The sequence below is a fragment of the Canis aureus genome, chromosome 23, assembly GCF_053574225.1.
Source record: "Canis aureus isolate CA01 chromosome 23, VMU_Caureus_v.1.0, whole genome shotgun sequence".
NCBI classification, from domain to species: Eukaryota; Metazoa; Chordata; class Mammalia; order Carnivora; family Canidae; genus Canis; species Canis aureus.
Genome location: NC_135633.1, coordinates 2,095,261 through 2,118,147, shown reverse-complemented (window position 1 = coordinate 2,118,147; position 22,887 = coordinate 2,095,261). Strand labels below are relative to the sequence as shown.

Here is a 22,887-nt window from a genome sequence, read left to right as displayed (position 1 = left end):
ATCAGAACCTAGCCCCTTATTCTACCTCTGATTCTAACGTCAACCACCACACCACACAACACTGCATGTTTCTTGTTATGCCTGTAAGAGGAAGATGCTCTGTAACATGGTTATTTACTAATAGGCATAAAACTGTATGAGTATTGTGTGTTAAATAGTTATATTTGAGGATGCCCAGGAATGCAAACATTCCATATAAGATCTTACTATTTTTTTTTATTTTACAAGTATATTAGCTTCAAGCAGGATAATAGCTGTAAAACATAAGGATTTAAGACTGAGAAATACTGATTTCTTTGAGGTTTTGCTATAGTATAAAGAAGATTTCTGTGGTTAAAGGTAATAACTGGATCCTAAGGGTTGTAGAAAATGTGTAGGGCAGAAATTATACTTAGATCTGCAACAATTGACAAAAACAAAAGCTGCACAAATATACTAATGGAAGAAGCTTAGCAGCTTTGTACATGAAAAAGACTGAAAGGGCAGCAACTTCTTGCTAGACATGTCTCCAAAGGCAACAAAACAAAAGCAAAAATGAACTATTGGGGCTTCAGCAGGATAAAAAATTTCTTCTGCATGGCAAAGGAAACAGTCAATAAAACTAAAAGGCAACCTACAGAATGGGAGAAGATATTTGTAAATGACTTATCAGATAAAGGGCCAGCATCTAAGTTCTATAAAGGAGTTATCAAACAACACTCAAAAAAACAAAAAAAAAAATCCAGTCAAGAAATGGGTAGAAGGTATAAACAGACGTTTCTCTAAAGAAGACACAAATGGCCAACAGGCACATGAAAAAAATGCTCAGCATCACAGGGCATCAGGGAATACAGATCAAAACCCAATGAGATACCACCTCACACAGGTCAGAATGGCTCAAATAAACAACTCAGGAAACAAGAGATGTTGGCAAGGATGCAGAAAATGAAGAACCCTCTTACACTGTTGGTGAGAATGTAAACTTCTGTGTAGCCACTCTGAAAGACAGTATGGAGATTCCTCAAAAACTTAAAAATAGAACTATTTTATGATCCGGCATTTGCATTCTTAAGTGTTTATCCAAAGGATACAAACAGTGATTCAAAGGGGGACCTGCACCCCGATGTTGATAGCAGCAATGTCCACAATGGCCAAGCTATGGAAAGAGCCCAGGTGTCTATCAACAGATGAATGGATAAAGAAGAAGTGGTATGCATACGCGTGTGCGTGCGTGTGCACGCGCGCACACACACACACACACACACACAGAAATACTACTCAGCCATCAAAAAGATGAAATCTTATCATTTGAAACAACATTGATGGAACTAGAGGGTATTATGCTAAGCAAAATAAGGTAGTCAGAGAAAGACAAGTACCATATGATCTCACTTATATATGGAATTTAAGAAACAAAACAGATGAGCATAGGGGAAAGGAAGGAAAAATAAAACAGGATGGACAAAGAGACTCTTAACTGAGAAACAAACTGAGGGTTGTTGGAGGGGAGGGGACGGGGGGATGGGTGGGTGACAGGCATTAAGGAGGACACGTGATGTGATGAGCACTGGATGTAATTCGCAACTGATGAATCACTGAATTCTACCCCTGAAACTACTAATACGCTATATATGTTAACTAAATTGAATTTAAATAAAAAAATTTTTAAAAAGAACTTAAAAAGACTGAAAGGTATTAGCATAAGGCAATGATGTGAAATAAATTCTAAAACTATTTGGATCTTGAGCTGTATTAATATAATAACAAGAAAAGACCAGAGTTGATTTTTTCTGTGCTGATCCATATGGAATTTACATCTAGGGACCTCGGCAAACCAGAACATATTCAGAAAAGAGCAACTAGCATGATGAAAAGGTTTTGTTTGTTCGTTTTATGGAGAATATCAGAAGACACAAGAGTTGTATGGTTCAGAAAGACTAAGCATGATAGCTCTAATACTTATGATATTTGCCATTATAAGAGAAAAAGCAATTCTGACTGGTTTTAATAACGAACATAATTTATGGGCTCATATAACTCAAAAGTTCTGAGACAAGTTGGATTTTAGGTGAGACTCAATCTAGTGGCCTAGTTAATCTTTCTATTTTGCTTTCTACAGTTTGGGCCAAAACTGACTGCCACTGCCTCCCTTCTTTGGGTCAAGATATCTGCTGCAACAAATCAGGACAATGTCCTCCTTCTTTCATGTCAAGTGAGAGTGTGAAAAACCTGTTTCCTCCTCTGTAGTTCGTTGATAGAGTGATTTTCTTTTCCCAAACTCCTAGGAAATATCTCTCATGTCTCATTGACTAGAACTGTGGTACATGCCAATCTCTGGACAAACTATAGGGGCCATGGGGATGATGTGTTCAAATTAGCATGGCTAATCCACATCTACATCTCGAGCTGAGATTTTATGTCTGTCAATATTCTCAGGAGAAACAGAACCAGTAGGAGATATACATGCATACACACACAATTTATATATAAAAATATATATGTAATATATGTCAATATATAATACATGTATGTGTGTGTAAATCTTCTGCTGGTTATTTTTCTCCTGAGAATCCTGATGGTATAATGTATAAATCTATAAAGGGATTTACTTTGAGGAATTGGCTTGCACAATTATGGGACTGGTAAGTCTGGAGTAGATAGGGCAGGCCATCAGGCTAGAAATTCTCTGCCAGGAGCTAATATTGGAGTCTCGAGGCTGAATTTCTTCTTCCACTGAGAAACCTCAGGTTTTGCTCTTGGAAGGCCTTTCACCTATTGGATGAGGCACACACCATCACTAAAGGTAATTGTCCTTACTTAAAGTGAGCCGATTATTAACCACATCTCCAAAATACCTGCACAGCAACACCTAGATTAGTATTTTATTAAATAACTGGGTAATTTAGGCTAACCAAGCTGACATATAAACCATCATAGATATAATCAGTCTCTCCCAAAATGCATGGCTGAAATTTTGAGATCTTGTCAGAACAGAGATTGGCAACTAAGAGGCAGCCAACAAATACCCCTTAAGATGACTAAGAGTTGATATGTGAAAGGCTTTCATGATTGTAGGTTTACAGTTGTTTTACGTAGACTAATATCAAGGGGAAAAAATATAGAAATAAAGTGAGAGAACAGTTATCTAAAAAAATAATTAGCTAAAAAACAGTAGTGAATTCTGATTATAGGGAATGTTCAAACATGAGCTAGATGATTGGCATGTAAGGTCTTAAAATTAAAGCCCAGTATTATGTGTTCTTCACATCTGGGGAGAATTGGGAGACCCTCCAGTGGCCCAGTCACAAACTCTCTTCCACTTCGTGCTCCCACAGATAAGATTCCTCAGCCAAATGATCCTTGTTATTAGAGGGATAAGTAAAAATGTCTGCTTATTACTGAGTAGCAGGTTTCAGTTCCCTGCCCATACAAGTACTCAAACAAGCCAGTCACATTCTCTCATAGGAACCCAAGGCCCCTAACTCTGTTGATACTATAAAACCTGCTTAGTATAGCCTCCACTTGCCCAGTCTGTTCCTGAGTGCAACCAACATGTAGCCATGCGTGGTATGTGCTGCCCTCCTCCCCTGGGCTACAAGTATGTGTGATTAATAAACTGCACATCTCATCTGTCCAGGGTCAGGTGCTGTGTTTCAGTCATTTCCTAATCCTAGAATGGGAATCCCTCCCTCACCAATAGGGAGAATGGGAGGTGGTTAAAACAGTGACTCTCACCCCTACCCCACCCCACCCAGCAGTGATGGTGGAGAGGGAAAAGATTCAAATATCAGTTAAGTACTTGAAATAAGTGATTTGTGAGTTGCTTTCCAATCTCAACATTTTATTATTTGTGTTCCCAGTGTTAGTATTAACATTCACTTTATATTTTCCAAATACAAATGTAACAATTTCTCTTCCTACTATTAGCGTCCATCAGGTGGTTTCACAAACTATCCATTTATATATTTCTTTCTCTCAGTTCCAAGCTCAGAGAGCCACTTTATTCATCTTTAAATGCCTTCAATTAACATAATGCCTGATATATAGCAGATAGTCAATGAATTTTTGGTGAGTGAATCTGAAATTCAGTTTCTTCATCAGAATTTGGGGAAAAATTACCAATGAACAATGAAGCTGTCCTTAAACATAACATCAGATATATGAATTCCCCAACACTGTTGAAATCACCCTACCCACCTGTAGATGGAGGGAAAGAGGTCTTGAGACAGTTGCCAATTCTTCTCATTCTTCTCATTCCCCATCCAAAATGCATACCAGTTGCCCTAAGGCTTCTGTAGAACCCTGCAGGCTGCATCTCACTTTGTGTAGGAAGGAGAATTAGTATAGCTGCAAGGTGATCCCAACTTCTTGCCTGTCTATTGATTTTGAATGCTCCATTCACTTCAAAATCCCTGCTGAAAGCTAAAACATTTTTTTTCCGCAAGAAGGCATTTATTTTAAGCATAGTTTCATGCTTCAAGTGTGCAGCTGCACAGCACCCCTATCCTAAATTATGGGGAAAATAGGGAACAATCTAAAGTGAGATTGGCTTGAAGATGTTTGACATGTCTTTTTTCTATGATCTCTGTTTTATTTATTGCATTTAAATTGGCTTATTTATTTTTTCTAGTTTTATTGAAATAGTAATTAACATACAGTACTATATAAATTTAAGGAGTCCAGTCTAATGATTTGACTTACATATAGATACAGCTGTGTTAACTTTAGTTGTCATGTTGTATATTACATCCCTAGTACTTATTTAACTTATTTATCTGGAGGTTTGTACATTTTGACCACTTTCATCCAGTTCTCTTTTCCCTATTTCCTACTTCTGGTAACCACAAGTCTGATCTATCTCTCTTTTTTAAAAATGAGTTTGGTTTTCTCTCTCTTTAAGATTTCACATATGAGATCATATAGTATTTGACTTCGTCTGACTTATTTCACTTAGCAGAATGCCCTCAAGGTCCATCCATGCTATTACAAATGACAGGATTTCCTTCTTTTCTTTTTAATGGCTGGATAATTCTCCACTGGCTGTGTGTGAATGTGTGTATGCAACTTTTTTTATTCCTCTGTTGATGGACACTTAAGTTGTCTCCATGTTCTGGCTATTCTAAATAATGCTGTTATGAAAATGGGGGTGCAGATATCTCTTCAACAGATTGTTTTCATTTCCTTTAGATATACTTCCAGAAGTGGAATCATTGGATCATACGGTAGTTCTATTTTTAATTTTTTGAGGAAGCTCTATACTGTTTTCCTTAGTAGTTGTACAGATTTACATCCCCCACCAACAGTACACAGTTCCCTTTCTCCACATCCTCACCAGCATTTGTTATCTCTAAATGTATTCTTTTGATAAATGGTATATAGGCTTTTTTAAGAAAAAAATTATTTTTAAAGAAAAAATGAATGGTCTCACAAAAGAATTTTGCAAATTCATGAACTTATTGTAACCTTCACAGGAGTACACAATACATTGTGTTTATAAGCAAAAATAAATTACATTAAATCACCTCTGGTGTTGAAACCAAGGATGTAAAATTTCCATTTCCATATGTCTCTATTTAGTACTAAGCATGTATTTGGTCCTTAGTAAATACATTCTGGTTAAATAAACTAACAATGGGCTGTGCTTCCTTCCATTGATCATGGACCTTAAGAATTTAATATAACAAAGTCTTTTCTCCATCTCCTGGGTTTATTCACAGTAAACAGATCCGAGCTCTGCTAGGCCAGTTCAGCCAGGCAGAAGCCTTATTAATGAAAGCTGGAGTACAGCCAGGGACCTTGGATGGAGTTCTTCTGGATCCTGGGTGTTCCTCCATGCAACTTGATGCTCCTGAAAGAGGTTTTTCCCTTCGGAAGGACGGCCCCTTGGACATGAGAATGGATGGTGGCAGGTGAGTATCGATAAAGCATTTCTCCTCACAACAAGAAATCAATTTTGCAGAAACACTCTGGATTTAATTTCCTTTTAAGACTGCAGAATTCCCATCACACGCCCACACCTAACACTATCCATACATAATAAATCAGTTTTGTTTGCTACTCATTATAGACTAGTGTTTCTCTAGATTTGAGATTCTAAAAGAAAAGTCATTGCTGTCTTTACACAAAATAGTGAAGAGGGTAACTTTCATACTCATCTTTTTTATAGATAAGCATGGGTTTTTAGACTACGAACAATATTGTTAAATGTGATACTGAAACAATGGATCCATTTCTATGCAGGCCCAACTATGCCTCTTGTGAAATGTAAAAGGAACATATTTAATGCATATTCTTTTGAATACTGTATAAAGTGCAAGATTCTAGAGGTCAGCAATTACATGTTTTGTCCTGTTTCTTGTACCATCACTTTGGTTGACCTTCTCCAGAGAAACTATAGTTTATGGTACTGTATCAACATAGTACTCTGTATAGGACGGCTTTACACCTGCTCTTCTTTCCTCACCACCCTGGAAATACTAGTTGTTCTTCATTATTCAAATAGGTACATATAACACAAAGAGGATCATATTTTAATAAAATATAGGATAAGCTCCTTTAAACCTGAATTAATTTTTAAAGCTTAAAAAAAAAAAAAGAAAGAAGCTTTTTAGAGCACCTGTCTTTACGCCTAACACTGGCTCAGGGACAGAATAACCTGTACCTACAAAGCTTAACCATGTTTTCCTTCCTCATTTCATGCCTCACTACCACCGCTAAATTATGTATCACGGCCCCACCTTTGGGGAGATTACCTCCTAAGAGGCATGTTAGATTTTCTTATATATAAATGAGCAAACCATTCTGTTACTGTTAGTAATCTGCAGTTCTAGGCCTGCATAAACATTTCTACTGAGACAAATCAGTTTTCCAGAATTTCTTCCAATCTATTAGAAGGACCTGTATATAAGAAATTTAATGTCCTGTTTAAATCAGCAAATTAATATTGAGTTGACTTTGAATTCTTTCCCATAAAATGCTTTGTCCAATGGTAATTATTCATAGCCCATGTTTTGATATGACCTGGTAACTTGGATTGTGACCTATACTTATTGGAACCTTTTTGTTCTGAGTCTTACACCTTCTTTTGCACAAGCTGGCATTCATAGAATGAAGAATGTGATCATAAAAGAAAATAATGAAAATCCTTTAAAAAGCAGTGACTAATAGTAAAGGTCAAATATCTTTTCATGTTTGGAGATTGAGGTTGTTGTGCAGAGGTAATAAAATGTCAAGCAAATTTCTGCTGTTCCTATGTCTTGTTAAAGGAGAATGCCTTCGAAATACAGTGAACAAATCTTCTAGTTAATGGTAGTAAATCCCCATATTGTTAATGTAAAGACTTCTCAGCAAATTGTAGAGTGTGAATCAGGGTTCTTGAGGTTTTCCCCTAAGAACTTGAAAATAAAATTGCCCTTGAGCATTAAATTCTAAGTCAATACATAATGGATGAGATTAGAGTTGAGCAAATATATCTTAAAAAGCAGGATGGCTTCCAGGTAGATAGCAGATCTGAAGAAAGTATATGGTATTCAGAAAGATGGGAGTTAGTTCACATGAATTCATAGAAAAGGAGAGTCATTGCCAGTATGTACAGTACTTACCCAGGTGGTGTTATGGGGTAAGAGAGTCCAAGCCAAAAAACATGGCCAGTCAGATCCTGGAAGCTGATATATCTGTGCCTTGAAGGCAGATGCAAGAGGCTTTCTTAACCTGTTGCCATTTAACACTGGAGTCTTATAGCATAGTGTAGTTGTGCTACCCCAATTTCAGCACCAGCTCTAAGATTATAAAAGATTTTCATGTAGCAAAAAGAAATCCACAGCTTCAAGGACTTGCAGGTCTAATTCTTCACCAGAGGTTAATAAATAAGTTGTCACCTGTGTTAATATTTTCCTTTTGTCATTAGTGTAGTCATTTTACATCAGTGATCTCTGGAGAACCAACAAGCTCTCTTACCTGTTAAGTTGGGGGCAGATTTTGTATCTTGACTTCACTATTCTAAAGTCTCCTAGCAGCCTTATTGGTTTTTCAGTGTTGCCCCTTTTGTCTTGTGGCACAATGGAAACTTCTACATTGCTATTCAGTGTTAGCGTGAGGGTAAAATAAAATTATGCCCATTAGCCGCTGAACTATTTGAGCAAAATGCTGTTGTAAGGGTCTTACTTAAAAGTAGAGACGTATTATAAGAAATTGCTAAGTACATCCATACTAATCTAGGAGTTGTCCTGGTAGAGTTGGACTACATTCTGTGGGTCTGAATTTACTATCATAAATAAGGTTCATTTTGATGTTCTGTGGTTTGGACAGTTGAATACATAGCTACGTAAGATCTAGCTAAGATGTTGTCAGTTAGGCCAAGAATGATGATGGGCAAGATCTGGGAGACATGGACATTCATTGAGCTTCTCTGTATACCAGACATTCTACTCTCTATCTTACAATTGCGTATACCCTTAATTCTCCCAACAATTCTACGAGGAAGGTATTGTCACTTTCATTTTACAGGTTAGAAATTGTGGCTTGGTAGGTTAAAAAGCTTGCACAATATGAATAGCAAGTCTGGAATTCTTACCTAGGTTGATCTGACTGTAGAGACCAAATCTTCATCCTTAAAGCTATTATTGAAAGAACAAAGCCTATTGTGATGGAAACGGGGCTACTTTATAGGAAGTTCCTGGGTCTGGGGGTGGCAGCCAAAAAAAAAAAAAAAAAAAGAGTCAGATCTGAAAAGCAAGGTTTCATTCTCTCTTTCTCTCTCTGTGTCTATCTATCTTTCTCACATACACAGGGTAAGAGAGAGAGAGAGAGAGAGGTCATGGCACAATAGGGCACAAGCCAAAGGCAACAACAAAACTTACTCTTGGAGGCCACTTGGCATGTTAACGAGGTGCAGTACAGTATTTTTAAGGAGGGATTCAGGTGTTTCTTCAAGGCCCCACTTTGGTATAGTCTTTAGGTCTTAAAGCTACCATATCCTTACTACAGTCCTCACAATGTGATACTGACAGTCAGTCCAACACATTAGCTACAGGAGTAGTAACAGTAGTAGTAGTAGTAACTTCGTCCTGTTGACGAAGCCAGTGAATACTGGATGGCATTGCCCGCTACTGTGATCTATTCTATTTGGCTAGAGGTCCTATTTCCTTTGTATCCGCTACCTGAAATTATCATCTCAGGCTCATTTAGTACTGTTTCTTAATTACTGAGTTTTACCCCACAGTGACTTTAGTAATGGCTTTATAAGCCAATATTATTAAACATTTGAAATAACATACATTATTACCATTAAGGTTGTTCAGTTTTTTGTGAGGGAAAGTGGCCGGGAGTATCTTCTTGTATAGACTTTCTAAGTTCAGTTTGTGCTCCCATGTAACTATTCAGCTGCTTTATAATCTCAGAATTAGTTAAGTTCCTGAGATACAGGTTCATTTAAATATCATTCACTATTTTATATCTTCTTATAGTGAAAAATAAAATCAAGCAGTAATTTAAATCTTGAACAAACTAAATCTAGACATTCTCCATTATTTTAGTTTAGGAGAAATCTGCATAAGTAATAATAGCTTTTTGTGAATTAAAGATTAGTAAAATATTTTAATTTCCTGCTGCCCTTGACCTTGATGAATGTCACACATAATCCACTGTTGCTATTATGATGGGTATTTGAAATAGAAAATCTGCTTCATTCGTTTAAGATTTCAGTCTCTGACTTTAAAAACCTCAGATGCTCTGTTAGACTGTGTGTGTATGCCTGACTTCAGTACTCTGAAGTTTCACCTCTTGTCAATGAAAACTGACGTCAGCAAACTAATTGGCTCTTCTTGTGCGTAGGTACCCTGACATGCCCACCGCAGCTGATGTTGTGAACGCTTTAGATCAACAGGCACTTGCATCCATCCTGAGAACATACGGGGAGGAGAAGCATGCCAAGAAAATCGCTTCAGCAATCGTTCAGGCACGCAGCCTCTACCCCATCTCCAGAACCCAGCAGCTTGCCAGCATCGTTGCAGGTATCCTCATTAATTCTGAACAATGTCTGAGAGGGGGGAAAATATATATATATATATCTCCCCCAAACTCCCAGAGGGATTCATTTGTACTTAAAATCATGCACGATAGAATCTTGCGTATCCTTTTTCCATACCAGCTTTCTTTTGGTTTTGCAAGCTTCCCCCCCTCCAAACCACTTTCCCCCACACAATTTAAGAAAATACACTGAAGTTGCTGATTAGTTGAACAATAGATTGTTTTTTTATGAGAGGTAATTTGTCATTGGTGCCTACCAAGGTGAAACGTGGAATGACAAGAGCAGAAGAATTTCTTGATCTATCACAGTGGTTGATAAGCATTCTGTATAAGATCTGACATTACCTCTCTTAGTTTCACATTTCTGCATTTTAATATTTTGGGCAAAAGGAGAATTGCAATGCCCAACTGCTAAAATAAAATCCAGTGACTCATACATCTATTCTAAACAACCAGCTAACAAAGGGTATGTGATGTATAGGTTATTCTACTTTGTGAATGCTAACTAAATCAGCCTGAGGGGCTTATTGAAACATTTCATCTTTTCTGCTGTTTGCCACCATAAACCTCTTGAACTTAAGTCTAGCTAGGAGGCGCTTTATTATAGCCTTTCTGTTTGAAGCCAAAGTTGTTTCACAGCTGTGTTCCATGATGAAAGTTTTCCAAGGCAAAAATACAACTCCTGCAGTAATTTAGCAGAATTCCAGTGTTACATTCTTCATCTTGTTGGGCCATCTGAAACCCTACATCATTTTTGTTTACCAAATGTATTAGGATTTCTTTTCAGTGGCTCCTACTAAGTCACTTAAGTAGCTCAAGAAGTAAAGAAAATAAGTAATTGTGTAGCTTATAAAAAGAACCTGATATTGGTTACCTCTCTGTAATATTATCTATAGTTTAAGGAATAAAACTTGATTATAAATTCATTCAGATCAAGATTTAGAGCTCATCTAGGGATTGTTTTATGATATAATTTAATAAGACTATTTTACTTAGTTAGGATAACAAAATATAAAGAGTTGACCAAGTCTTTAAATTTTTTTCCAACTTACCACTGAGATTCTTCTTGTCAAGTAGGAGCAAAATTATTGTGGGTTAAATGATCATAAAATATTCCATAGTATTTTTCCAAAAAAGAGTTTGTACTAGCAGGCTGCATTAATTCACCCTCTATCTTGTATCCCTTTCTTTCCACTCTATACTCACTAAACATGACCACCTTACCTTACCCATTCTGTCATTCTTTAGCTGTCTGTGTTGTTCTCTGTCTCTCATATTGGAAAGATGAGCAGTGAAAAGTCATATTTTTTTATACATGAGAAAATCCAGGATTTTCTGGTGCTGAAAATGAGTACTCTGGGCTGAGGGCATCTTAGAGGTCATCCAGTCAAAAAACCTCACCTGATAGCTAAAGAAACTGAGCCTCAGGGAGGGTCAGTAGTTTCCTCCAAGGTAACCCTAATTAATGCCTAATTAATGGCAAAGTCAGTACTAATCTAGAATTTGGAAACTCATGAATTTTAGGCATAACTGGGAATTTGCCTTTAAGATATTGACTTAACTTTTTTGTCTCAGGGCCCTAATCTGCCAACTTGGGGTAATAATACACAATACTGTGGCATTACACAGAAATTATATCAAGATGTAGAATAGGAATAATTTAAGTATTTTCAGAAAGATTATGATGTCAAAAGCATATAAGGGCTATGAGAGATGATATCATAAAAATAAGAATATTCATATATGTGTAGGCTCTAATAAATACCATTAAAAGATTCAGTTCTCTATAAGGAATCCATTTTTATGGCTCAAATCAGCCCATAATAATGCAGATTTATTGATGATATAATTCCATGGAAAAGGTAAAAACAAAAAAAAGGGGGGGGGGAGTTGCATTTCGTGGTACTTTTTTTTCAAAAAATATTTGGAAGAAGCTCCTATATACCAGGCATTATACTGAATAGTAACAGTAGAATGGGGAGCAGATCAGAGCTTCTCTCCACAAAGTTTACTGACTAGTAAGTGACTGAATAAAAATATAGTGAACATCGTCCCTCTATTTGTATCGGAAACCCTCTTATTAACTGTAGTCTGGAGTTCTGTGTGGGTAATAGAAAAAGTTGGTACATGTGGAGAATTATAGAACCTATGCGTATTTATATATGGAGATGCTTGGGTCCTAATTGTGGTTCTACAAAGTCCATTCTTAGATAAACCACACCCATGGCATATCTTCTACAAGCTCGGATTTATTTTTATTATAATGAAGTTAGAATTTAAAGGTACTTAAAAGGCAATCTGAGCATATTTTCTATATTTTCATAATTTTTTAATCTTTCATAATTACCTCATGTACCTCTAATTTGATTGCATTTTTTACATTTTTACTCTCTTTATCGAGAGTCTCCAAGTGTCTAGGTTAGTTTTCATGGGAATAACATATATCTTTCCTTTTGCATTCATATTTCACCAGTTTATGTAGTATTTGATTAAATTATTTAATGGCAATAACAACTACTCTATACTCTCCAAAAGAGCTATAAGGGTATAGCTATAAGGGTATAGCTCTTTTGGTGGGAGCAGGACTATATAGGAGTGCTCCAAGTAAAATACTACCCTGAGACAGTTTAACAGAGAAAGGGATTAATTTGTCAAGTCCATTAAGTAGAAATCTCTTCAGAGAACTGCTCATAGAGAAATATGGAAAGCAATGGAGGGCCCAATAAGGTTCCTGTATGAGTTTCCTAGGGCTGCAGTAACAAAATACCACACAGTTGGTGGCTTAAAATAACAGGAATTTATTCTACCACAGTTCTGGAGGCTGGAAGTCCAAAATCAAGGTATTGGCAGGACTCTAGGGGAGAATTGCATTTTTTACATGACTCACCTCTACCGAGTATATCAGCTTGACTATTTGAAGTGTCTGGCAGTTGCCAGCAATCCTTGGTGTTCCTTGGCTACATCACTGAGTTTCTGCCTCCACTATCCCATGGGATTCTGCCCAGACAAGTTTTGTGTGCAGGTTTTCCTGTTATTATAAGGACATCAGACATATTGGGTTTAGGGCCCACGCTAATAGAATATGTCCTCAACTTGATGATATCCACAAAGACCCCATTTCCAAATAAAGTCGTGTTCACAGGTACCTAGTAAATGCACACTTTGGGGTTCACTATTCAACCTGGTACGATGTCCGAGTAATAAAATTCATACTAAGTATGTTCAAGATGATCAAGCACTCTGGGAAATATGCCACAGTTCCTGACACATAGTAAAACCCATATATTGATGGAAATATAAATCACTTCCTTTGCTTTCAAAAAGCTAATAATCCATTAGAACGAGGAAGATCACCACACTTGTAATCACAATATATTTAGTAGAATTACATAATAGTTCAAGTGATTAAGTTGTTATTTGTAGAACCTAAAGCCTGATGCCTTTTGCTAGGACAAACTAACTGAGTTCCAGTACTCTTCCATATCATGGAACACGAGGACAGGTTCAAGGCTGCAGATTGGAACAGGACACTTACAACTACCATAAATTACTTTGGGAATTACCAAATTAGTAATTTATAATTCCCAAAATAACCTGTGGGACTTCACTATTCATACATACTATTCAGAACTACTAGCCAGAAATTTTAATACTAATATCTAACACATGTTAGTGTTCCCTACAAAAATAATTCATAAATAACAAATCACATTTTGTTAAGCCCTGTTTCTATTCTAACACGGTTATAGCTGAAAAGTTAGATTTATGAAATCTAAGACTTGCAAATGACCTGAGGGACTAATTTAATGTAAAACCAAACTCTTCATCACCTCTAATGCTTTAGCCTTATCTCCATCTGTCTTACTCCTCCCTTATATTTCAGTGAAGAGGAGCACATTTCAGTTTGAAATTGCTAGTTCCAGAAACAGAGGCCTAAAGTCTTTAGAAAGGATGAATTCCTTGGAATAAAATCCAAATTCCTTTACATGATTTGCAAAGCTTCTCATGGAACAGCTTCTACCTGTCTTTTCATTTTCATCTTTCTTGCTTGTCATAATAATCTCTGTTCTAACCATACCAAAGTTCTTATAGTCTTGTCTTCCCAGCACACCATTGTCACGCTCACTTACAGGCCTTGTGTATTATTTTTTTTTAATTTTTTTTTTATTTATGATAATCACACAGAGAGAGAGAGAGAGGCAGAGACATAGGCAGAGGGAGAAGCAGGCTCCATGCACTGGAAGCCTGACGTGGGATTCGATCCCGAGTCTCCAGGATGGCACCCTGGGCCAAAGGCAGGCGCCAAACCGCTGCACCACCCAGGGATCCCGGCCTTGTGTATTATTAACATCAATACTAAAGCACCCAACTCCTATCCTTTCCTATAGGTAATGCCAAGTTGAAGTGTCACTTCCGCCAGAAGTTTTTTTCTAGCTCTACACACAGTGGTCGAGATGCTCTCCTCCATGCTCCTGTAGCACTGCATTTCCCTGTCGTAGCACTTACACTGTTCTATTGTTTGCTTCCTATTTAACTTCTCCCCTAGACCTATACTATCTAGTACAGTTGCCAGTGGAACATGTGTCTGTGGAACTCTTGAAATGTGGCTGCTCCTAATTGAAAGGTCGTATATGTAAGATACACACCTTGGTTTGAAAAGAGTATTTAATTTATCTCAAAAATTTATATGTTCATTTTGTGTTAAAATGATAACACTTTAGAAATTGTTGGGTTACATACAGTATTAAACCGTTTTTAATGTAGCTATAGAAAATTTTAAGTAGCATATGTGGATCGATCGCATTATATTTTTTTGGATGATGCTGCTCCAATAATAAGCACTATGAGAGCACTGTCATGACTCTTTTACTCATCACTGGGCCCCCCGTGCTTATCATAATTTTGGCCCTTGGAAGGCATTTGGTAAATGCTCTTTCAAGGTTAATATATAAAATAAAATCACACAGATCAGGAAGGTTCTGCTTTTATAAAGTTGGTATTCAGTGAAACAACATCAGTGTAACTAAAAAATTGGTGTTCAGTCTTGGAGGTCATGAACAGTGAATTCCCTCCCATACCAAAATGCTCTAATGGCACCAACACTAAAGTACTCGGGTAAATTACAAAAACCCATTGCCTTCCCAATACTTTAGTTTATTCATCTTTAGGCTGAAATGATATCTTTCCTCCCTTATTCTTTAGAGACTCTGTGAAGAAAAGAAAACTAATAAAATATTTTTATTAATAAAATATTTTTATTAAGAATTTTTAATAATAGGAAATGATACATATAAAAATATCTTAAGCTCTCCAGGAAAAAGAAGATTTATACACTTAATTTTGTAGAAAACACCTGGCTGTGGTCTAGATTTTATAGAATTAATGTGTATTTGAATTATGTAATCTTAAAAATGGCATTGGTTCTAGATGTGCCTTTGAATATTTTCTCAAAAGGCTATGCATGTTTTATTCTATATTCCATTGCTCTTTCCATTCTCTGGATACATCAAGGGAAATAGATTTTACCTCAAGTCCTGCTTCAACAGCTTGCTTTATATGTAAACTCAAACAGTTCTAGGCCTTATCTTTCTCTTCTTGAAATGGAAGTGAATAATATTTATGATGTAACCATTGTTACTTTGTCCATAACCCTACTATGTTTTGTTTAAATTAATATATTGAAATTCACTTACAGTTTCCAAACTCACACCAAAATCAAAGTATGCCAACCACTTTTTAGATCACTAGGATTTAGATTCAAATTCACAAAAATAGATAATCAATGCACTAATAATTAAGAAGTGACAAAAAGCTTACAATATCAATTTTTGAATGTGAAAAAGGAGGGGGATAAGCTTCTTAAATATGTTTGATTCTTGTTGATTAAATATATAGACTTATTATTCCCTGACTGGAACTTTTATGTAACCTTTATTCTGAGTCATGAACTGGGTACATGGCCAGAGCTTAATGAATGCTTGTTGAACAAATAAATCAATAAAAAGATGTGTACATTCCCAGCCAAAGTAAAATGAAAATTCAGGGGGAAAAAGTATAAGTTGATAGGTATTACTGAGAATCAATTGTACTCTGCCCTTCACACTGAGGAAGTGGGAGACCCAGGCATCAAAGTATTCAGTATAAATTGAAACAGCTTGAGGAATAGGTTGAGACTCTTCAGGGCATAGAATCAGAAATTCTCAAGTTCTTTGTCTGGTTCTGCTATTTATTTGCTCAGTGAACTTGAGTTAAGTCACTTATCTCCTCTGATCTTAATTCCTCCCTGGAAAAGAAGAATAACGAATTCTTGCTATGACCAATAAATGAGATGGTACATAAGAAAATTGTCTGTGAATTTTATTTATTTATTTATTTTTTTCTCTGTGAATTTTAAAGTGTAAATACGGCTGTAAGCATTTTCTTGTCTCTATCCAGACCTGGGTGACCAGAGAGCAAACAGGTGCATTAGTCAGAACCATGACTGTGGTCTTATACCAACAAATACCTATCCACAGCTGCAGATTTGGGATAGGCTAATTGCTTCATTCCAAGCTGTTCTTCCTTTATGGATTATGTGACTTTTAGAAAAAAGAAGAAGAATCCTCATCTGCTGCTTTGGTACATATAAGGTATATTTTCCACAGTAAGCCATCATAGCTTATGTATCAGCTTCTCTGAAATCCTCTTTTTCAAGGAAAGTTCTGTTAATCTGGAGAGAAATATTAAAATACAAAACAAAGTGTAGCATTCGTTAAGAAATAGTCATTGCCATCAAATTTCAGTGGAACTGTTTGTGATGAAGTTAGTCAGACTAGTTTGCCATCCCTTTGTTTTAATAGCCCACATGTTGCTCCTTCCATCTTCCGCAAAAAGCGCTCTGTATACTAACATTGCCATGATTAAGAAATAAATGAGGATGTCAGAGAGTTCGATTGTCACTCTGGTGGAAAATGACATGGTCAAACTTACAGTCAAATTTGGACGGCTTGCCAGTGAGTCATAGTTGTCATTGTCACCGCCTATGATAATGCACTTACTCTGTCATTTAAATCTCTTGAGTTCAATCTGTTATACACTGTGTACATTAGTATGGTAACTTCATGCCAACTAAATTATCAAATGACATTTCATAAGTAAACTTATTTCTTATTTTAATAAGTAATCTTTCCAAGAGACATTCTGTACAAGAAACCCAACTCAGAAGAGAATGAAATGTGGAGAAAAAAAAAAGAGAAAGAAATAAAAAACCTGAAAATCTTCTTTCCTTCTAAAAGAATCTGGCATTTCTCAGTTTGAAGTATCAAGTGGGGACCAGGGATTGCTCTAATCTCAAGTGACTGAGGCCCATGCCTAATTTAATAATAATGATGATGATAATAATAATAATAAATGTTAGCTAACACTTACTGAGCAAATATGTGACTCTATCCCAAATTGTTTTTATGTAGCTCAATCCTCACCAGTAATCCCCAAGGTTGGTACTGTTTTTATCACAGCTTTACACATGAGTAAACTGAAGCACAATCTAAGTAACTCATCTCTTGTCAACTGGAGCTGGAATTAGAAGCTGGCAACCTCATTCTAGACCCTGTGCTCTTACTTAGGACACTACCATAGATCCTTTTCTTATGATTAGGGTGCAGTATGAACCGTTGCTAGAGAATGCTGACAGCTCGGTCTTCCAGGATCACGCAGGCTCATAGAGGAGACAGTCATAAAAGCAGCTCACTCTGTCACCTGTAGAGGTAATACCTGTCACCTGTACAGGTAATAAATGCTGTATATAATAGAGTCATGAACAAAATGTTGATATAATAGAGTCATGAACAAAAAGGCATGAGAACTCAGAAAAAGGAGAAGTTGATTTTGATGTGGCGAGAGGGATTGAATTATTGTGGAGAAGGGGTTAGGTCGAAGTTACAGAAAGGAGACCGTTGAGTTGAGTCTTTTAGGGGGAGAAGTGATAGCTATTTATAGGAAAGTCCCTGGCACTCAGTAGATACTCATTAACTGCAGACGTGAAAAAACAAACAAACAAAAAAAAAACGAATAAATAAATGAAGAAGTAGGTAAGATTTCAGAAGGCTGAGGAGAGTAGAAGACAGGCAACTCAAGGTCCAATCCCAGGGCCCAGTAGAATTCCAAATCCCTGGAATTTCTTCCCATTATCTTGGTATCCACTATCCTAATTGTGACCTTGTTGAGTCAGGTTTTTAGAACAATTATTTAGTATAATCACGTCCTCTGGATGCTACTGATGATGGCTAAAATTCAGACTGCCTCTATGGAACAAAAGAAGGGAAATGCATCCCTTTACTTCATTGCTCCATTTCTTGTTATTTTATGTTTTGTGTACTTCTTTTTTTTTAACATTTTATTTTATTTTATTTTTTTAATTTTTATTTATTTGTGATAGTCACACACAGAGAGAGAGAGAGAGGCAGAGACACAGGCAGAGGGAGAAGCAGGCTCCATGCACCGGGAGCCCGACGTGGGATTCAATCCCGGGTCTCCAGGATCGCGCCCTGGGCCAAAGGCAGGCGCTAAACCACAGCGCCACCCAGGGATCCCTGTTTTGTGTACTTCTACAAGTGAAAATTGAAGTGATCTGCTGGCACTTCATGTTCTGCACTTAGCAGTTTTCACATGGGTATTAATTTTGTAAAGATGTGTATAAGTAGTCTGGCCTTCTTGCCTTTATCTTTATTGATTAAAAAAAGAAGAAGAAAGATTATTTGTTCCTATAACTAGTTATTCAGAAGTCTTAAGAAGTTGGTACCAGATATTTACGAGACTTTCAATTTAAGAATTAAGATCAAGCAGGCTTCTATATTAATTGTGCTACCATCTTGTTTTGGAGATCATCATGTATCTCGTCTACATGAGAGGTATAATAACATGTCCTTACTTTACTCTTAAAGTACTGAAAGGATCAACAGTGTGCAACGCTTTTCCTAAAAGGAGTTTTCAGACATCAGCTATCATATTTATACATTGGGAACGCTTTTTGAGGACAAGCATCTGCTTTCATTTTAAAGTTTAAATGTTTAAATCATCCCAAAAGAATGTCAAAGAAAGAGAACCCCAAATGTTAATAGGTTGATAAAGATCAAAGATTATATTTCTAGGGCTGGGAGGGGGAATAGTGGATGAAAGAGTAATTTTGATGCCCAAGCTTTAATCATAACTGAAAACTAGCAAAAATACTTCCAAATTCTTTTCTCTCACATCTTTTGCTTTGTGTCAAAGTTGAGAAATTATGGAATACCTGGAAAAGATATTCCTTGGAATTTAAATATAAAAGGAATCTATATTTTTCATATCTTTTATATATAGAACTTTTTGTGTCTTTCATCATCTTTCTGTTTTTGGCAAGAATATAGCAGTTTTCTAAAAAAAAAAAAAAAAAAAAAAAAGAATATAGCAGTTTTGCCGTTTCCCAAGCATTGTAATTTATCTGTTTATTTTTTATGTGACTGTGTATTGCCTTACATATTTTTAATTACTTGGAATCTCTTCTACCATATTATAAACCTGAAGACATACACTCTCCCCTTACGTTAGCATATAACATACAGTAAGCAATAGGAAATACTTGCTGATATCGCATATTCTTGTAATGCATAGTTATTCATTTAATTACTTTCTTATCAGCTGGACTACTAACTCTGAGAGTAAAGATTAGATATATCTTTTTCATGGTTGCATCCTCAAGACCTGATATAGCGTTTGACTTATAATAGATGTTTAATTTCTATTTCTTGAATGAATAAATCAGTGTCCGTTTCTTTGTAGTTCTTGTGATGTTCAGAAAATGGATGGGACCAAAGACAGCTAATGAAGTCTTACAACCAACTAGTTTGTTCAGCAATAGGCACTTTTTATTGTTAGGTAGACTCAGACCTATAATAATAAGAGAGACTGTCATAATTTTCTTGACATTATAATGTCTTTTCTGTTCTCTGAAGGGTAAATCAGGTTCAATATGTCATACAATACTGGGTCAGTCCTCTGTATTTTCAGTTTCCTCATTAGCAAAGCAGGGACTTTGGCTTAACATTGAGATGAGACACATTTCAAATTTACATTACATGTTCATTTAATCATCAAGTATTTATTGTAAGTCCACTTTGTGGTGGGCATTAATGAAGCTGAGTGAATGATAAAGACAAAGTTTTCATCTTCTAAGATTTAAAAAAATGATTTTCCCTATTTAGATAGTAGTCTTCATAGGTAGTTTGGATATATCGTTATGTTTACTTTTTTTTTTTTTCTTAGCATATGATTCCCACTCCCTTCTGAGATCAGTTTTCTTCTTACCCAAGTACATATTTTGATATTTTCAGTGAAGATCTATGAATGATACAGTCTCATAACTTGTCTAAATGTATTTTTTGCCCTCACTTTTGAATAATAATTAGTTGAGTACAGAGTCAACAGGTTTATGATTTTCACTCGATACTTTGGAGGTAATATTTCATTATATCTTGACATTTATTATGGTTGATGAAAAGTCTAATTGTCATTATTTTATGGTTGGTCTTTTTCTTTCTCTGGCTACCTTTAAAGATTTTCCTGTCACTGATGTTTAATTGTGATGAGCTTGGTTGTGACTTTGTTTTTATTGGTCATTAATGAAGCAGAATGAACTTCTTTAATATTTTTCCATTTCTGGAAATACCAGACATTATTTCCTTCCATATTTATTTCTCTACTTTCTTGACTCCTGGGCAGCAGTTTTTACTCACCATGTCTCTCATATTTCCCGTGTCTTTGTCTCTCTGTGTTGCAATCTAGGTAAAATCCTTTCCTGGTTCACCAAAGCTTTTTTAAAGAAATAGCTAATCTGCTGTTTAATCAATTTGTTGAATTTTTAAATTCACTAGTCGTTCCAAGTTCTATTTTTTAAAAATACTCTTGTTCCTATTCTTTCATTATAGTCTCTATCAATTATTTTAAATGTTAATTTATTTTAAATGTAGTAAATAACTTAGTTATTTCATATTTGTGCTCATTTGTTGTTATCTCCAGTTCTTCCTTTTTATTTCATCTGCTGATTTTATACACAACCACACACACACCAAACACATATGCATAAATGTATATGGTATGAACATACCTTCAGTGGGTTTTGCATACAGACACATCCCCTTTAGGAACCCTGCTTACTTTGTTTATTTGTTGTGGTTAAACACTTGCTTCCTCCTTTTTCCCTTCCTCCTTTCCACCTGATTACCCACCTGCTATGCAAAAAGTAAGTTAGGCCATTGAAATTGTAGACATCAAAGAGGCATTTAGGCAGACTTACGTGATAAAGGGTTATTACAAGCTATATGTGATTATAAGAAGGAATCATTATAAAGCTATTCATGTTAATAAGAAAGAGTTATCTGAGCTCACAGCGAGGGTTCTGAGTGACTGGAAGACAACTCAGAGGTTGTTCAGGATACTACACAATCTGGCAACTGAACTATCGTGTTGCAGCCTCAATAGGAAATCTCTTTGTCTCTCTGCTCTAGTAAATTATCATTATTTTGGCTTGGTTATTCTCTATGTCTGGCTTCTACGACTAACTTTTCTAGGATCAGTAGCTTCTGTTTACTCAGATCTTTTCTTTCTTGTTTTTAGTTTCTCCTGGCTTCTACTTATGTAATCTTTTGCTATGTGTTTTAGTTTCTGCTTTTTTTCCAGTTGTTTCTTTCTTCCCTCTTTTCTCACCAGCCCATTTTTCTTTCTCTTTGCCTAGGATCCAAGCTCCCTAAAGTAAAGGATTTAATTCCTGCAATAGTCATCCTTAGCTTTTCCTTGTTTGGCAGTTTTACACTGGTTCCATTTAAAATGGCTGCCATTGGATTTACGTGGTAATAGCACAATGACCAAAGCTCAAAGAACTACTTAGTACAATTCCAATCATGTAATAGATTTCTCCTCAGGATTGTAGTTATTTAAATAATGCTTTAAAGAGGGAGTTTTTCTGGAAATTGGCTGTGACTAGTGGGAAGTTTTTTTTTTCCCTTTAAAATAATGCATCTATGTAAACAAAATGAACCATGTAATTTGTGTCTTTTTCAGTAATGTTTTGTTGAAAGAATTGTTGTATAACTGTTGTATAACAGTTCTTCTAATATGCTACCAAAGTGTGAAAAAATTTATGGTTTCTCGAAATCTCCAGTGGCAGTCAAACCACTCTACCATCCAAGGTTAATACTCTTATTTTGAGATTCTCTCTTCTTACCCTCTCTCCCACCCACCCCACCAAATATAAGGCTTACACTGTAATGACTTCTCTTCTCTCTAGAGTGTCACTTTTAGCAGGTCATCTGATAAATAGATAGGCAGACATAGTGCTGGCTCGGACCACATTTCCAAGATCTACTCCCACATTTCCAGTGGTCTGCAGGGCATCTCCCTGAATTTCTTGTCAATACCCCAATCTCAAAATCTGTAATGTGGCAAATTCATAATTTTCTCCACCAAAATCATCTTCACTTCCTGGGTTTGCTGTGCATATGGTACCTGGATACCATTCAATTGCTTCCAGTTGGCTGGCTGACCGTGCAAATCTAGCATCTGACTCACACCGCCACTGGTGACTAATAAGACTCCGTTTCACTGTTCTTGGTTCCCAGCTAGCCTGATTTCAAACACGTTCTATACCTACCTGAATATAACTAGCTCTAGTCCTGATCAGCTTCCTCCTTATCTCTTATCATGCAGTGCCCAATTCTGTTTTCTTGACTTTACTAACACAGGTATCTTTCACTTTGTATCTTTAACTCTTCCCATGGAATGCTGTCTTGCCTATTACCTTGGAAATCTTGCAGCACCATTTCCTCTACTCCACCCAAGGTCCAGATTTTTATCACCACTCCTTGGCCAAAT

At 36.2% G+C, this 22,887-nt stretch overlaps 1 protein-coding gene and 1 long non-coding RNA gene across 10 annotated transcripts in view; one reads left to right on the top strand and one right to left on the bottom strand.

The window, feature by feature from the left end:
- The window catches only part of METTL15 (methyltransferase 15, mitochondrial 12S rRNA N4-cytidine), a 326,516-nt gene that overhangs the window by 130,361 nt on the left and 173,268 nt on the right, over positions 1-22,887 (top strand). For 8 of the 9 annotated variants that reach the window (XR_013361853.1, XR_013361855.1, XR_013361856.1 and 5 more), the window contains exons 4-5: positions 5,697-5,888; positions 9,811-9,989. Coding sequence is in view for 4 of the 9 variants with exons in the window: in XM_077866148.1 (XP_077722274.1) it covers positions 5,697-5,888; positions 9,811-9,989 (371 nt within the window). In the remaining 5 variants the exon portion in view is untranslated. Of the gene's footprint in view, positions 1-2,098; positions 2,192-5,166; positions 5,202-5,696; positions 5,889-9,810; positions 9,990-22,887 lie in introns of all 9 variants that reach the window. The other variant, XM_077866150.1, reaches the window with a different exon arrangement.
- Positions 16,370-22,887, bottom strand: part of LOC144294495 (uncharacterized) — a 92,239-nt gene continuing 85,721 nt past the window's right edge. The window contains exon 3 of the long non-coding RNA XR_013361857.1: positions 16,370-16,714. This is a non-coding gene — a long non-coding RNA (uncharacterized LOC144294495). The remainder of the gene's footprint in view (positions 16,715-22,887) is intronic.